Source organism: Agelaius phoeniceus, chromosome 15, assembly GCF_051311805.1.
Source record: "Agelaius phoeniceus isolate bAgePho1 chromosome 15, bAgePho1.hap1, whole genome shotgun sequence".
In the NCBI taxonomy this organism is placed as follows: Eukaryota; Metazoa; Chordata; class Aves; order Passeriformes; family Icteridae; genus Agelaius; species Agelaius phoeniceus.
This window is the reverse complement of record NC_135279.1, coordinates 7,227,840-7,243,552: the sequence shown is the minus strand read 5'-3', so window position 1 is coordinate 7,243,552 and position 15,713 is coordinate 7,227,840. Positions and strand designations below refer to the sequence as shown.

The 15,713-nt window shown below is 42.8% G+C and overlaps 1 protein-coding gene across 4 annotated transcripts; it reads left to right on the top strand.

Moving 5' to 3' along the window:
• The first annotated feature begins 298 nt into the window (after nucleotides 1-298).
• Nucleotides 299-15,323, top strand: RUFY1 (RUN and FYVE domain containing 1). Of its 4 annotated transcripts, none has more exons than XM_054643216.2 (18): nucleotides 299-597; nucleotides 5,248-5,421; nucleotides 5,728-5,845; nucleotides 6,492-6,593; nucleotides 6,902-7,025; nucleotides 7,430-7,488; nucleotides 8,212-8,277; nucleotides 8,867-8,936; nucleotides 9,389-9,490; nucleotides 9,930-10,046; nucleotides 10,371-10,538; nucleotides 11,265-11,362; nucleotides 11,806-11,925; nucleotides 12,710-12,839; nucleotides 13,262-13,356; nucleotides 13,796-13,844; nucleotides 14,020-14,097; nucleotides 14,591-15,323. In XM_054643216.2, the coding sequence occupies exons 1-18, from the start codon at nucleotides 330-332 to the stop codon at nucleotides 14,732-14,734; spliced, it is 2,082 nt and encodes a 693-aa protein (XP_054499191.2). In that variant the 5' UTR covers nucleotides 299-329; the 3' UTR covers nucleotides 14,735-15,323. The 4 variants fall into 4 exon arrangements, with proteins under 4 accessions (XP_054499191.2, XP_077042541.1, XP_054499194.1 ...); XM_077186426.1 differs by having other exon boundaries at nucleotides 537-655; XM_054643219.2 differs by lacking the exon at nucleotides 299-597 and adding an exon at nucleotides 4,367-4,519.
• The last annotated feature ends 390 nt before the right edge of the window (nucleotides 15,324-15,713 follow it).

Genomic DNA, 15,713 nt, shown 5'->3' with positions numbered 1-15,713 from the left:
TTTTGTTCCTTTCCTAACTTGTTCAAAGGTGAACTCTTTCCTCATCTTCCACGCCCTTTAACTCTGAACACCAAGCGAAGTGTTCTGTCCTGGCCAGGCCTGTCTTACAGCCCTGCCTCTGTGCGCAGGTGCTTCACGCTGCCCGCGGGACGTGCCCTGGTTCCCGGGATCTACCCCGGTTCCCGGGACGTGCCCTGGTTCCCGGGATCTGCCCTGATTCCGGGCATCTGCCCCGGTTCCCGGTCCCTGCCCGGCCCCCCGCTCCCGGCCCCAGGCCCTCACCCGGGGCGGGGGCAGCTCCCGAGGCGCGGTCATGTGACCTGTCCAAGATGGCTGCCGGGGAGCGCCGCGCCGCGCCCGCCGCGGGAAAGGAGGAAGACTTTGAGATTATTGACAAAAAACAGCTCCCTGACGCGGCCGAGCTGAGGAACGAGGAGAAGGCGAAACCGGAGGAAGCGCGGTGGTCTGCTCCGATCTTGTCTCTGGCCAGGAAAGCCTCGGAAAACTTGGCGCTGGGCTATGGCAGCGCCCTGAAGTCCGCATCCCTGGTGGGATTGGTGTCCAAGCCCGGCAGCAGTGACAGCCCGGCAAAGACAAGTACGGCTCCGCTTCTTTAGTAAACTCGCTTTTGTGGTGCGCAAATGAGTTCGCTCCCGTAAGTGCTGCTGGGTCGTGTCAGTGGTGCATGGGTGTTACTTTGAATTTCTTTTTTTTTTTTTTAAGATGCTGCAGTTTTGTATTGAAGTAAAATTAAACAAGTGACAGAGATCTAGAATTTAAGAAATGCATTATAACCAGAAGAAGCCTAAACTCTTATATTTGAAGAAATTTGCTTTTGTTTTATTTGCTGCCTTTTGTCCTTCTCTTTAAAGCTCCAGCAGCCTGGCTGCGCTGAGGGATCTCTCAAAATTCCACATCCTCCCTCCAGTGCTGTTGGTTCCAGGAAGGAAACTGTACCTTCATGTCAGAGACTAGCCCAGCAAACTAAGTTACAGATTTGTTATAAGTTACTTTTTAACTACACTAAAACTGCCTTCAGTTTAACCTCAGATTGCTTTGTTCAACATTGACATTTGTAGATTTGTCTACAGATTTGTGGACAGATATCTTAGAACTGAATTAAAATGGCTTTAGTTGAATCACATGGAAAATAAATCTCAGCAATATTTATAATGTGGGAGGAAAAAACCCAAACCCATTCAAATGCAGCAGAAACTGGGCCTGGAGCCTTGTACTCCAGAGTCTCAGACTGGTGCTTAATTGTTCTGGAGCACTGGAGCTCAGTTTTGCTCTGTTTGGTGCTGACCTTTTTGTTTTTAATGGTACTGAGTACTCAAGGGAAGTTCCATGCAGATGAGTTGTGACAGCATGGGGCAATGTTACTGCTGATGGACTTCTTCATTTTTTTGTGACAATTCCTCAATGTTGCAGAGTCAGAGTTGAAGATTAATTGTCCTGAAAAAATAGACTCTTTTCTTTTCCTGCATCTCAAATTCTTACACCAAACTTGCTACAGGTTTGTTTCCCAAGTGCCCATCTTGCACACTTGAGATCTAACCTGACAGAGTGTAGAATATCCCAGGTTCTTTGTTTGCTTTTGGAATAATGCTGTGGATAGATGTAATTGAAAACAACACACAGCATTTGGCAAGGGGCAGGGAATAAAATATTCTTCTGCCTGAAATGAAGCTCCCACATTTAATGGAACTTTTACCATAACCTTTCCACTTCTTCCTTGTAAAGTAAGGGAACACACCACAACCTTCCCAAGTTGTTCAAAGGATTTGAATAATATGTTGATAAGTTTTATGGAAAATTGTGTGTGAAAAATCAGTTAATAACTTGTATATGAAATGTGAACAGATGCTAAGGCACCTGTTCTGCCTGTTCAATATTACTTACCTTTGACCAAGCACTTAAATATTAAAGCAGGTATGTTTAAGAAATAAGCCAAGGCCTGCAAGACCACTTGTGGAAAACTTGGAGCTTGTTGCCTGCTGTTGTGTTTTTCCAGAGATTTTATAACCTCTATCTGCTACTTCAGATCTGTTGATCACATGTTCTAAACACATAAACCCCATTCTAAAACCAGTGTCTGCCACTGTGTCCTGCCTTGCAGAGAGGCCAGAAGCTTCAAATCTAAAGAAAATGAATCAAGAAAGTCTTGCAGTCCCAAAGACCAAGGCATGGAGAACTGTGAGCTTTCCTTTGTGCTTCAGTGTTTTCTGACTTCAAAGTATGCTCAATAATTACAGTAAACAAGGCATGTGGCTTCAAAAAGATGTTGAAACAAATCTCTTGAGTTGAATAAGATACAAAACTGTGTGACTGCATTCTTAAAGATTGCAGCATCACATCTCTGATCTTTTGCACTGGGTAACCTGGTTCCTAATCTTTAAAGCTTGGCTTTGGTAGTGTGTCTAATACCTGTTTATTTTGCATGTACCAACCTGCACAGTTTTGCAAAAGATGTACTTGATTTTGTAAATTTGCAACAGTCTAAAAAAATATTGTTTGAGTAATTATTTAACTTAATGCAAACTGATATTAAGACATTTCTCAGTTTAAAATTGTTTTCATAAAGAGCTTTTTAGTAATGGTATTTTATTTTTTTAAGTCTTGTGGGTAATATGTGTACCTTGAGTAAGGTGTAGAGGCAAAGTATTCCTGGTAAGTAAAAATTCAAATTCAAAAAATTATCAAAATGGTTAACATTGCTTTGGAACAACCCAAAGTTTCTGGTTTTCTGTTTGTGCAGCTTTTTTTCTGTTCTGATGTGTAACCTCACAATACTGAGATCAAAATTCTAAATATTATGGTACTTTTAATCCTCAGCCTCATGTCAATACATTATATAGAGTTTTGAGGCTATAGGCAATATACAGTGTACTCCTTCTATATATATGTGTATCTATAATATAATGTACACTGATTATATACTGTTGTATATACTGTATATAGTATATATACAATGAACTATAGAGTAGCATGCAGAGATGACAGCATTTTGTGTGTATTGTGGTTATTAAGGTCAGTTAGATTTAGAAGGACTCTGTTTTCTCTCTTATGACACAAGGAGGAGTTTTGCTCATTTTTAACCCTAAATTAACATTGTATGCACAAAAAGGAAAACACTGGAGAGACTTTTGCATGATCTTAAAAACATTGTTAACCATCTTGGGTGTGACTGACACAGGGCTGGGGCTTCTGCCACTGCTTTTTCTGCAGAGTGTGGCCATGTGTGACCCGCAGGTGACAGCAAGACAGTCCTGCTGAACAGCAGTGGCTTAAAACGTGATTTTGGTGGCCACTGGGCTGTGGTTGGCAGCTCCTGTCAGAGCCTGTAGGTGCCTTAAGAAGCAAGGGAGCTGGTCCTGGTCCCACTCCCCCTGTTGTCCCAAAACAGGTTCTTTCACTTGGTCTGCAAGAGGCCAATCCATGCATGGAGTGGAGGGATTTGATTTATTTATGGTTTTGCACAGAAAGGGCACTGGGTGGCAAATCCACAAAGCCAGCACGACTACCAAAACTTTTCAGTATTTTAGGCATTAGGCATTGATGTTCATTGGTTACAAATTCCCTAGTTCTCTTATTAATTACCATTCTATCTTCTGTTGGTCATTGATATCCTCACTTCCCGTGCTCATTAGTCTGCATGTTCAGGCTATCTGTTCTTTTGGGTCAGTGAGTTTCTTGGGTCAGTGGTCACAATCTGCCCCTGCCAGAATTACCTTCTACCCAGTCAGAGCTGATTGAGCACAGTTGCTGCCTTGGCTTTATGAGCTTCTTCCTTATCTTGGGGGTTCTGCCTAATGTCATAAAATCATAGACTATTCTGGGTTGGAAAGGACCCACTAGGATCATTGAGTCCAACTCCTAGCCCTGTACAGGACCATCCCCAAGAGTCATACCATGAGTCTGGCAGTGTTGTGCAAACGCTCCTTGAGCTCTGTCAGGCTTGGTGCTGTTACCACTGCCATGAGGAGCCCATTCCAGAGCCCATCCACCCTCTGGGTGAGGAACCTTTTCCTGATCTCAACATGAACCTCCCTGACTCAGCCTCAGGCCGACCTTGCAGCACATAAATTCTGCATCCTTTGAATCCACTCTCAGTGCTACATCCTTTTATCAACCTCCCCTAGGCCTCAGGTCACTGAAGCATGTCCAGCCCTAAACCTTAACAAGGCAACTCTACCTACCAGTGATTCGCCTTTTTAACACCTGGGCGTCACTTACACCTTGCTCGTTAGCTGATGTTCCACGGCTTAGATCACCCTTATTGTTGCTTAGGCTTGAAATCTTACAAAGATCGAGAAACATTCCTTCTTTCAGGAAATCTGTACATAATTCCACATTTTGCAGCACGCCCCGGCCGGGCCGAGCCCGCCCCGCGCCCCTCACACGGCTCTAAGATGGCGGCCGGCCCGCCCCCGGCCCCGCCGCGCGCGCCGTAGCCGTGGTAACGCGGCGGGCCGGGCTCCCTCAGCCCCGGGGCCCCCGGCCCGGCCCCGCCGCTCAGGTACGAACCCCGCGGGCCGGGGCTGGGGCCGTGTCCCCCCCACCGGGGGCTGGGCGCTTCGCTGAGGGGGGGTTAACCCAGCTCGCCCCCGCCGCAGGATGGAGGCCCAGCTGGGGCACGGCGGCGAGGGGTCTTTAAAAGCTGCGCAGCGTCTCCGTGCAGATTGTCCCCAGGTACTCGGCTCCGGGGAGGCCACACCGCGAGTGCTGTGATCAGTTCGGGGCCCCTCAGTTCAGGAAGGGCACTGAGCGGCTGCAGCGGGCCCAGAGAAGGGCAGCAGGGCTGGGGAAGGTTCTGGAGCACAGCTCTTCTGAGGAGCAGCTGAGGGAATGTTTAGTCTGGAGAAAAGGAGAATCAGGGTGATAACCTTATCATTCTACATACAATCCCTGACAGGAGGCTGTAGCCAGGTGGGGGTCGGGCTCTTCTCCCAGACAACCAGTGATAAGATTACAGCATATAATCTTACACTGCACCAGGCGAGGTTTAGGTTGGACATTAGGAAATATTTCTTCAGAGAAAGGTGAGATTATACATTGGAAGGGGCAGCCCAGGGAGGTGGTGGAGTCACTGTCCCCGGAGCTGTTTAAAGAAAAACTGGATCTGGTACTCAGTGCCCTGGCCTAGTTTCATCATGCATTGGACTCGATGATCTCAGAGGTCTTTGCCAGCCTGTTTGATTCTGGGACTGTAAAGCAGCTTTCCTTTCCCCACCCATGTGCCCCCAGGTACACGGTGTCACACCATGGAGGAGCGTGCCAACCTCATGAACATGATGAAGCTCAGCATCAAAATCCTCATCCAGTCAGCCCTGAGCCTGGGCCGGACCCTGGACTCTGACTTCCCACCACTGCAGCAGTTCTTCGTGGTGCTGGAGCACTGCCTCAAGCACGGGCTCAAAGGTGGGCATTGGCTGCCAGGCTGAGGAGAGACAGGTCAAGGAGTCTGTCATGTCTCCAGCTTGACTTCTGAATGACATTATTAATTCTGTAAACACTATGCTAATCAGTAATGCAGATATAACTATGTGGTTACCCTTGTACATCCTGTATTTTGTGCCTCCTAAACTGTCAGAGTATTTTTAATGCCCCCTTTCCGCAGATATGTTATAAACTGATAGGACAAAGTAACAAGTAAATTTTGTCTAAAATTTTGGAGTTGGAAGCCTGTCATTTTTCCTCACAAATCTCTCTATATGCTCCCTTTAGTGAAGAAGAGTTTTATTGGACAGAACAAATCATTTTTTGGTCCTTTGGAACTAGTGGAAAAACTTTGTCCCGAAGCATCAGATATAGCAACCAGTGTTAAAAATCTGCCAGAGTTGAAGTAAGTTAATGGTTGGGAATGATGTATTTTGCTCATACTGCTGGGAAAAGGAATCCTTCGTGTAGTCTCTTGGCTTCCTTAACAAGCTCTTGTTCCCAAAGGAAAAAAATAGGGTGTGTAGGAGGCATTGACTTCTCCAAGAGATAAGGAGGATATCTCAAAATATTCAGAGTTTCTGACTCAAACAACCATGTCAGATTGAAAACAGCATTTGGAAACTTCTATAACCTTGTTAAAAATAACTAAAGTATTTACAGGAATTTTTTCCTCTTCTTTCCCCCCTTTTCATGATTTTATATCATTTTGTGCGTGTGCTGATAGTATTTGGTTTGAGGAATTCAGGATGATTGAGATAGATTTGATTTTTTTAATACTAGGATGTATTAATGGTTGGATTATGGTGGTAGTTGACAATATGTATGGGTTTTCAAATTAAGAAGACTTTACAATATACTTTCCCTGAAGAAAGGAATATACTTAAATGTTCTTTGTTCTGGAGACAACAGTTCATTTCCCCAGAGATTTGTTGTTGTTTTTTAGTAAATAATGTCCTTCCTCTCACTTTGTAAACTGAGAATTTTGAATTGCACAAATCTAGTTAATAAAACACCTTGGTTTTACCAAAACATGTGTTTTTTCATTTTAGGACTGCTGTGGGCAGAGGTAGGGCTTGGCTTTATCTAGCACTCATGCAAAAGAAACTGGCAGATTATCTCAAAGTACTCCTGGACCATAAGCATCTCTTAAGGTAACAGCACAGACGTGTATTCCTGAATATTCCTGAAACATTGATATCCCCTATAGCTCCAGGGAGAGTCATTAATTGACAGTTAAAGCTTGTTCTTGCAGCCTGCAGAAGAGCAAGTGGTTAATTCTTTTTGCAGTGAATCTACAAAGGAATTTGCAGAGTATTTTCTGAGAGAGTTCTAAATCTTCTGCCTTATTCAATAAATGAGAACTCAGCTGAGTTTTGCATTACTGTTTATATGGTTTCAGTGATGGAAGTGCCATTATAACTGTTTGATGTGCAGTGATGCCTTGTACTGTTTGTTCCAGTGAATTTTATGAACCTGATGCATTGATGATGGAGGAGGAAGGAGCAGTTATTGTGGGTCTGCTGGTTGGACTGAATGTTATTGATGCAAACCTCTGCTTGAAAGGAGAAGACTTGGATTCCCAGGTGAAGATTAAAGCTTAAATAGGATCAGTTGGTATAGGATTCTAGTAGAATTAAGTACATCTATAAATACTTGACTGAGATGGGTCCAGATTTCTTTCCAACATGGCCTGTGTTGAAGCTTGTTGTGTTTCCCTCAGTGAATTAAAAGAAAGTACACAAGTAGCAGTTTATGGAAACACTGTCAAAACTAATAACTGCAAGGAAACTGTTCACACATAATATGGTTACTTTGATGCTTTTATGACAAATGCTAGCTTGTATGTTTGCATCAGCCAGGAAGAATATAGGTATTATTTGTCTCTCTAAACTTCAGATTTTTATCATTTTCCAAATATACAGTAATGCCTGCTTCTACATATAATTGCACTGTGAAGGTGTGTTAATATCTTAAATCTATTTTTCAGGTTGGAGTGATTGATTTTTCCTTGTACCTTAAGGAAACACAGGACAGTGATGGCAAACAGTATGTATGGTGAATTAATAATCCTAAATCATTACAGTTTTTGTAGAACAAACCTGTCAGACAGTCTGTGGGAGGATGGGAGTGCTGGAGATTTCAAACTATTAATCATCCAAAATGGAGAACCCAAACCAGATTTTTTTACCTAAACAAAAGTAGTATCTTTCAGAGACTGAATTTGTGGTAGTTTTAACAACAATTTGGAGAGTTTGAGTCTTGAGCTGGGGCCAAATTAAAAGTACACAAAATATTAGATTGTGGTTTTATTTGGTTTTAGAAGAGATGATTTGCCAAGTCACCCATTGCCAACTCACTGCTTTGTTTCTAAGCACAGTTTCAGAAACCCTCTCAACTAAGCAGCTGTCTTTGAGGGAGAGATCAGTTATGGAGGAAAAAACGTAATTTTAAGTGAAATATTAGATTTGAGACTGCAGTTAGCAACACAGATCAGGTCTTCTAAGGTCATCTAAGACCTGTAGCAAATGAAGGAATCTTCATATTTTATGTGCTTCTGTCAGTTCAGAGCACTTCACTGGAGCTGCTGAGAAGCAGCCAAGCAGCTGCTTCACCTCCCTGGTGCTTCTGATCCAGCTCAGACACAAGTATTTTTATGAAGAAAGGATTTTAGCTCTGTTTGCAGGTATATGCTGAAAGCCCTAGTACAGAATAGCACTTTAAGATGAATGAGTTTCTTCTCAATGAATACATTCTCACTTTTACAACTAGAGATGGAGGGATTACAGCTGTCCTTGACCAGAAGCATTATGTGGAAGAACTGAACCGACATCTAAGGTGGGATTTTCATCTGTTCTCATATACAGCACTTGTCCTGTTTAGCTTTTCCAGCATGACTTTGAATGTCTCTGCTGCCAGTCTTGTAGATTTTTGTTTGATATTGAAATTTTCTGATTATTTCCCAAAAATCTCAGTTTCATTTTGTAGTCCTACTCTTCTGCAGGTACATGCAATGTGGAAAGCAAGTGTGTGTAATAGTTTACTTTTTTGAGAGTGATTAACAAAACACTTTGAAACTATTTTTTTCAAGAGAAGCTATTGCAAGTGCATCTGGAAATTCATTTGTTGGAGGAAGAGTCTCTACTCTTCCCCCATAGGTTGCTCAGTGGGACAAGCAGGCCTCCCTTACCCTCTTGAGCAGGAGAGGTGTTACAACTGTGAAAGCTAAGCCAGAACAGGGCTGCCAGCAGAAGGACATGGTCCTCTTAGTGCTTGAGAGGGACAGTTGTTCTTCCTCTGGGTTTTTCCCTAGGTCACCAAAGTACTTTACCATGCAAGATGGTAAAAATACTGTTGAGGTTAGGAGTAAAAGTTGAACATTGACACTTCATTTATTGTTTTTATGCATCTCTCTTCCTTGCTGCAGTTGCACGGTTGCAGATCTCCAGAACAAAATAGACTGTTTAGAAAAGACCAATTCAAAACTCCAGGAAGAGGTTTGTATCTGGTCTGTTAAATATTTCTCACAGCTCTTTTTCATCAGAGACAAAACTCCCTAAGACTACACCTTGCACCTAAAATATTTGAGTAGATACTGGTGAGCTGGGGGGACTGGACAGACTGGCATAGCTTGGTGTGAGTTCTGGTTCATACCACAGATCCAGGGTGGATTTTGGCCCTTTACATTATGGTGCATTTCTTTATTCATTTAATAATTTAAAATAATTGATGAGGGTGTGAAGCAGAAGTTGGTGCACAAATGTTGGTGGGCACATTAATTTTGGCTGACAGTGGGTATGGCTGCAGAAGGGTCAAGCAGCTCCTGGGGAGAGCAGAAGGGGAAGTGAGCAGCACAGCTGCTGCAGAGACTGAGCTACTGACTTCAGAATTGCTCCAGATGCTGCAGGATTGCCCAGTGAGTAAATATAGATCTGTTCTCTCCACACAGCTTGCAGCAGCTACTGACCGGATTGGATCCCTTCAGGAAGAGCAGCAGCAGCTAAAACAACAGAATGAATTAATTCGTGAACGGAGTGAAAAAAGTGTAGAGGTGGGACACCTGTTTAGAGATGATGAAGATCCTTAAAATAAGTGATCTCTTTTGGTCAGCTGTAGTGAGTTCTCCCTAGCCCACTGTGCACTGGAATGCTCAGCACAGTTGAGCACGTTGCTATGCAGGTCACTGGGTTTGGGTGTTGTATGCTCAGGCATTAGATTTTACTGTTCTTTACTACACACCCAAAATACACTTGCAGAAGGAAGAACAAATTCAAAGTATTAGAAGTATTAAAGTAAAAAGTGTAAAGTATTGAAGTATTTTTATCATTGCTGTGTCTTTGAAATTTCAGCTTACTAATGTTTACGAGGTCATTGATTGTAAAACAGTAGGATTTTACTTGAAATAGCACATTGAAATACTGTGTTGCACACAAGAATTAAAGGGATACTTTAAATACTTTGTGATCTTATGTAGCTGATGTTTCTTGTAGGTAACAAAAGAGGATACAAAAGTAGAATTGGATACTTACAAGCAATCTCGCCAGGGCCTTGATGAAATGTACAGTGATGTTTGGAAGCAGTTGAAAGAAGAAAAAAAAATCAGGCTGGTAAGGAAACTTAACTATAGAAAGTGAAGTGAAGGACACAGGATTCAGCCTGTGGTAACATTACAAATACAAGATGAGAGCTGTGCACCTTTTGCAGCTGTCCAGAATTCATAGAGCAATTGCAAGCAAGATGCTGGGCATTGGTCATTTACAGTGTCTGTAAGGTACTGGGAATTGGGGCTTTTGGAATGTTGGAAATAAAAAGCATTAAGAAACCACTGGCATTATTATAGCAGAGACACCATTTGTGTATGGGATTGTCTGGGTTTTATCCCTGACCTATGGCTAGGCAGCAGTAACTAGGAAATTCCATCTCTTTGTAAGGAACTAGAGAAAGAGTTGGAGCTACAAATTGGAATGAAAACAGAAATGGAAATTGCCATGAAACTTCTGGAAAAAGATACTCATGAAAAACAAGACACTTTAGTTGCCCTTCGCCAACAGTTAGAAGAAGTGAAGGCCATTAACTTGCAGATGTTTCACAAATCCCAGGTATGTACAGGGGGCTGGGGATGGTTTTGTGGGGTTTCTCTTCTTTGGGTGGATTGTGGTTTAACGTTTTTTTCAGTTGAACTGTATGATAGGCATTTCTACAAGGAAGCCATGGTGTAGCAGTGCTCACACAAAATATACAGAGCTTGTTTCCATTAATGAAACAATAGTTTAACTAACCTCTCCATGCATGAAGCAGGAGTTCAGCAAGCCTTCCTCTCCCACACCTGGTTCCAGAAATCCAGGGAGGATTTCTCTCAGTTTTTATGGCCTATTCCTTGATGCCTGTTTCAGGCTTTGCCCAGGTCCTTGCCTCCTTCCCAGACACTTGCAAGTCAGCAAAGCCCCAGTGCTGAGGTGTGCCTTTGCTTTTGAAAGCAGTAATTTTGAGGGGTTTTTTTGCTTCCTGGTTCCATGCCCACTGAGTGCAGTTGTTACATTCAAATCATCATTGGTATTCTTATCCTGTCAATTTAATCTGGTTTTATTTCTTCAGGCTTTTTCTGAGAGAACATTTTTGGCTTGTAGCTGATCTCATAGGTCAAAACATAGTTAAGGTGGTTTGGGTTTTTTCTCTGGTTGTAACAAAACAATTGGAGCAATGTCTGCTCTGGAATTATCAGCATTTTGTTTGCACATTCCAGTCAGACCCAGGCATGGCCTTTAGCAAGCTGAACATTCTTTTTCTGGTGGCAGATTTTAAACACTGTTCACTATTTCCTACAGAATGCAGAGTGTTCATTACAAGAGAAAACAGAAGCAATATCCTCTTTTGAAGGAAAAACAAATGAGATGATGTCCTCTATGAAACAAATGGAAAAGAGGTAATAATTGCAAAATCAGAAAGTCAACATTGAAGTCAGTAGAAAGTTTCCAGTATAAACCTTTACAGGATGACCTTCCATATGACCCATAGACATTGGGGCCTGTGTGCCAGCATGAGCTTTTTTACTTCCTCCTCTTCATCCTTCTATGCTTGCTGTTCTCTCTTCCCAGGCAAACATGTCCTTAACTGACCCTCTGAAAAACCATAGCTCTTTCCATAAGCAGGCTATTGAAAAACATATTAACTTCACTTTAAGAACAGGTGTGACTTTGCTTTTGGGTTTTTTTCAGGAACAACTGCTTCTGAAAGTTTTTTTTCCTCTACTAGCATTTTCAGTTCAAGCTTTTATAAAGATCCCTGTGGTAACACTAAAAGAAGAGAGTGAGAGGGTGCAGGGAAGGAGTGAATTGAAAACAAATGTCAGTGTTCCTTCCCGTGCAGGCTGCAGCAGGCAGAGAAGGCCAGGCAGGCAGCAGAGGAACGGTGCAATAAGATGAAGCAGGAGCTGGCTGGGAAGCTCAACTCGTGTCGGCAGCAGATGGCCCAGCTGGACAGCAAATGGTATTTAATCTGAGCAGGTGTTTTCCTTCCCTTTTCTGTTTCTTTAAGAAGTGTTTTCTATTTCTTTTATGCTCAGGTCTAATGATGGGTGGAGTTTGAAATTCTGTTGGCTTCAACATTGACAGACAGGACCCAGGGAAGCACAGCACTTCTGTACAGTGTGCAGTTAGCATCAGGATTTTGACATGTTTTTTCCAGAACATCTAATTTAGAGCACAGAGTAGCAGCAAAAAATCTGCCCATTCCAACTAGCAATGGAGCTCTCAATTGCTTTTTTAATAAATCAGGAGATAGGTATGGTCAGGCTTGTATGCTGAGCATAGAACTGACTGTCATACAAAGGGACTGGGATTTTTGAAGGGACTTATGGGTGTTTTCTTAGGGAATGTTAATCCTCTAAAGATTTCTAAGACCAATAGAAAAATCTTCTTTCACTGTTCAGACTGCAGGATAGAGTGTCTTTTTTAAACACGACAGTTTAAACACAGGTGGTAAAATGTTAACTTGTGGGGATTGGTTTCTTTGGGGTCTTTTGGTTGGTTGTTTTTCTTCTAGCCCTTCATTGCTGTTTGTTTTCTGTGACTTGAAAATGTTAACATATGTTAAATGTTAACAGTGTTAACATTTTTGACGTCTGCTGCCTGTTCTTTCCTTTCCCAGAACACCACTCTAGTTTTGCCCTCTTTTGGACAAGATTTCTACTTCTCACACTGTTGCTATCCTTAAGTGCTATAGGATATTCTTCTGCTATAGGGTTTTTTTAGAATGAATTATTTTTAAATAGCTCAACTCTGGAAAAGGAGTTAAAATCCGAAAAGGAACAGAGACAAACTTTGCAAAAAGAACTGCACCAAGAGAAGGATGCTACCACTCTGCTTAAAACAGAATTGCAACAGATGGAAGGACTGAAAAAGGTATGCACAGTTTCAAGCATTCACAACAACTGAATGTGATTTATTTTTTAAGCATGAACATTCTTTTTAACCTGAAGAGGATTTGCTGCCATGTATGGAGCAGTTTCTGAGGACACAGTTGTGCACCTGTACCTGTCTGTGTGCTCCTATGTTGGCACAGGACTGCCATTTTCTAGCTATGTTGAAGGATGGTCAAAGCCTGAAAATCTTCCTTTTCTTGGTAAATATGGTTAAATGATTCCATTCCATTTGTGCAGAACATGTGGGTAGTTCCCCCTTGGAATTTTAAAAATCAAGCCTTAGAAAGAGGGGGATTTGCAAAGGAGCTGATTTTTGTGAACTGCTTGGGTAGCTTGGGTAGACTGAACGAGGTTTAGGTCAAGCAGTGCACAAAAAATTTGATTTTGTGCTCGATTTTATAGGAGCTGAGAAAACTGCAAGATGAGAAGCAGGAGCTGAAGAAGGTCCGTGAGGAGCAGGAGCAAGCTCTTCAAGAAATGGGACTTCATCTCAGCCAGTAAGTTCTAGGGAACAGAACTCCTGTAAGTGACCTAAGCTGGAGTATCAGACTAATGCCAAGAATTTTAAACCTCATGTATTTATAAAAATCAATTGATGTGAGAATTTTAGTTGGCAATTACTATGTATGAGAAACTAAAGAGCCATGAAATGAAAGTGAGGATCTTCTCAGAGTGAGCTGGCTGAGAGGAAACATTAAAGGAAATGTTTAGTTCTTATAGTGGAACTGTGCTTTTCCTACATTATTCTGTTTAAACTGAAAAAGGGGCAAATCTTGAGTTAACAGAGTTTCCCAGTGATAGTGAGTGGTTCAGATGGGTAACAGGGAGCTGACTGAAGAATTGGGGTTTGGTTTTAGTGGCTCAACAGTGGAATGGCAGGGAAAACCAAACACAACTAAATAAAAAGTCATGCAGGGCATAATTTCTTTTTTCCAGATCGAAGCTGAAGATGGAAGACATTAAAGAAGTAAATAAAGCACTAAAGGTACTCTCTCGTGGATATTTTGACTAAGCATAAGAATTTCATTTAACACCTTCAAATTTCACCATGGTTATTCTGCTTTAAAAGGTGGCTTTTGAAAAATACCAACAATGTTGGTAAAATGCCTCTAAGTTTATTTGTATCTCCAGCATGGTTTTCATACCAGGGTATTTTCCAGGGTCATACGTGGCTAAAGGATGATGAAGCAACTCACTGCAAGCAATGTAAAAAGGAATTCTCCATCTCAAGAAGGAAGGTAATGTGGTTCAGCAGATTATTTTTAAATAATCCATGGAAAACAAAAGCGGTGCTGTTGCATACCTTGCTAGGAAAGACTGAACCTGTTCGATTCCAAATCTTGTTGGCATGATAAATATATAGGGAATCATTTGGCATTTACCACCCAAAAAGTAATGCTGCTCCCTGCTTCGGTGCTCTCGGTGGAGAGCTGCTGTGGCTGGCGCTGCTCAGTGCCGGCCCGCGGTGTGGGACAGCGCAGCCCCTCCCTGAGCAGCCCCTCCCTCCGCGGCCAGGCCCGCTCCGGCTCCGGCTCCTGCTCCTGTTCCTGTTCCTGGCTGTCCCCGAGCCGGGCCCTGTGCTCGGCCCTGCGCAGGGGGAAGTGCTGCGGGGAGGGCTGGGCTTGGGAAGTGGAGGGACTCAGTGGAGTCGGACACAGCTCCCAGGCCCTGACTTCTCTCTTCCCGCTGCTGTTTTTAGGCAGCTGTGCTCATTCTGACTCTTTTTTGTAGCACCACTGCAGAAACTGCGGGGACATCTTCTGCAACACTTGTTCCAGTAACGAACTCGCGCTGCCATCCTACCCCAAACCCGTCCGTGTCTGTGATAATTGTCACACATTGCTGCTCCAGCAGTGCTCTTCTAACTCCTCCTAAGGCTCTCCCACCCTTGACAGAGCCACTTTAACATTGGAAAGTAGCCATTATTTTTTTAATTCTGAATTGCAGGTGTCTTCTGTGCAGCAGACTGGACTGGCTGGTCTGATAATTTCCACTGTAAGGGCAGTGTAAATTAATTTGTAGGGATCGTGCAAACTAATGCTTCTCCAACTGAAATAATTAAGGAGCTTATATCAACTGTAATTTCCCCAAAAGTTCTATTTGAAACTAAGATTCATTTTTCTGATTTTTATAGATATTTGTATTAAAATTTGTATATGGCATTTCTACATTTATTTGATCCCTGTAGACATCATTGTCTCTCTGTACATGAACTTAATTTCTTTACCTTCACTGTATGTGCTCCATGTGTTCCCCTGGCTCGTGTACAGTTTTGTATTTGCTCTAAGTCAGTCAGAGAGGAAAAGGTCAATTTATGAATTGTCTATAGAAAGCTTTATAAGGAGTGTCAATGAATGTGCCTTCAGTTCACTGCGGAGTCAAAAACTGCACATTATACTTGTTCTGAAGTCGCTGTGACCACAGTGCAGTAGTTACACAATAAAGTCTTTTGCAAAAACTGAAAGCAAGAAGTTTTAATTTTTAACATCTGTCAAGTCATAGATCCTAGAAAAGAATGTTTTTCAGCCATGCATAGCCAGGGTTTAAGCTGAAAGTAGCAGATTGTGTTTGGGATACCTGACCAACACTGTGGTACTCCCTGGAAGGTGCCAGATGAAGCCACTGCTCTGCAGCTGGAACTGCTTTCACCCTTTTCCAGAAAAAAGGGCAGTGGCTCCAGTAGCTGGCTGTGTCCAGCCCTGGGACAGAGGGGAGCAGCTGCTGCTCCAGCCCCAGGGGACCCTGCTCCCTCTTCTGCCAGGCCTGGGCTTGGCTGTACCAGGGATCCCAAAGCAGTTTGTGTTCCTGTGCCAGGGCTGTCACCACACCAGCAGCACGGTGAAGGCAGCCCTGT

Coding starts and splice junctions, on each gene's coding strand:
- RUFY1 (XM_054643216.2), top strand. CDS start 330: ATGGCTGCCGGGGAGCGCCGCGCCGCGCCCGCCGCGGGAAAGGAGGAA. Junction 5,846..6,491: donor AAAAATCTGCCAGAGTTGAA/GTAAGTTAATGG, acceptor TTTTCATTTTAG/GACTGCTGTGGGCAGAGGTA. Junction 13,845..14,019: donor AAGTAAATAAAGCACTAAAG/GTACTCTCTCGT, acceptor GGTATTTTCCAG/GGTCATACGTGGCTAAAGGA.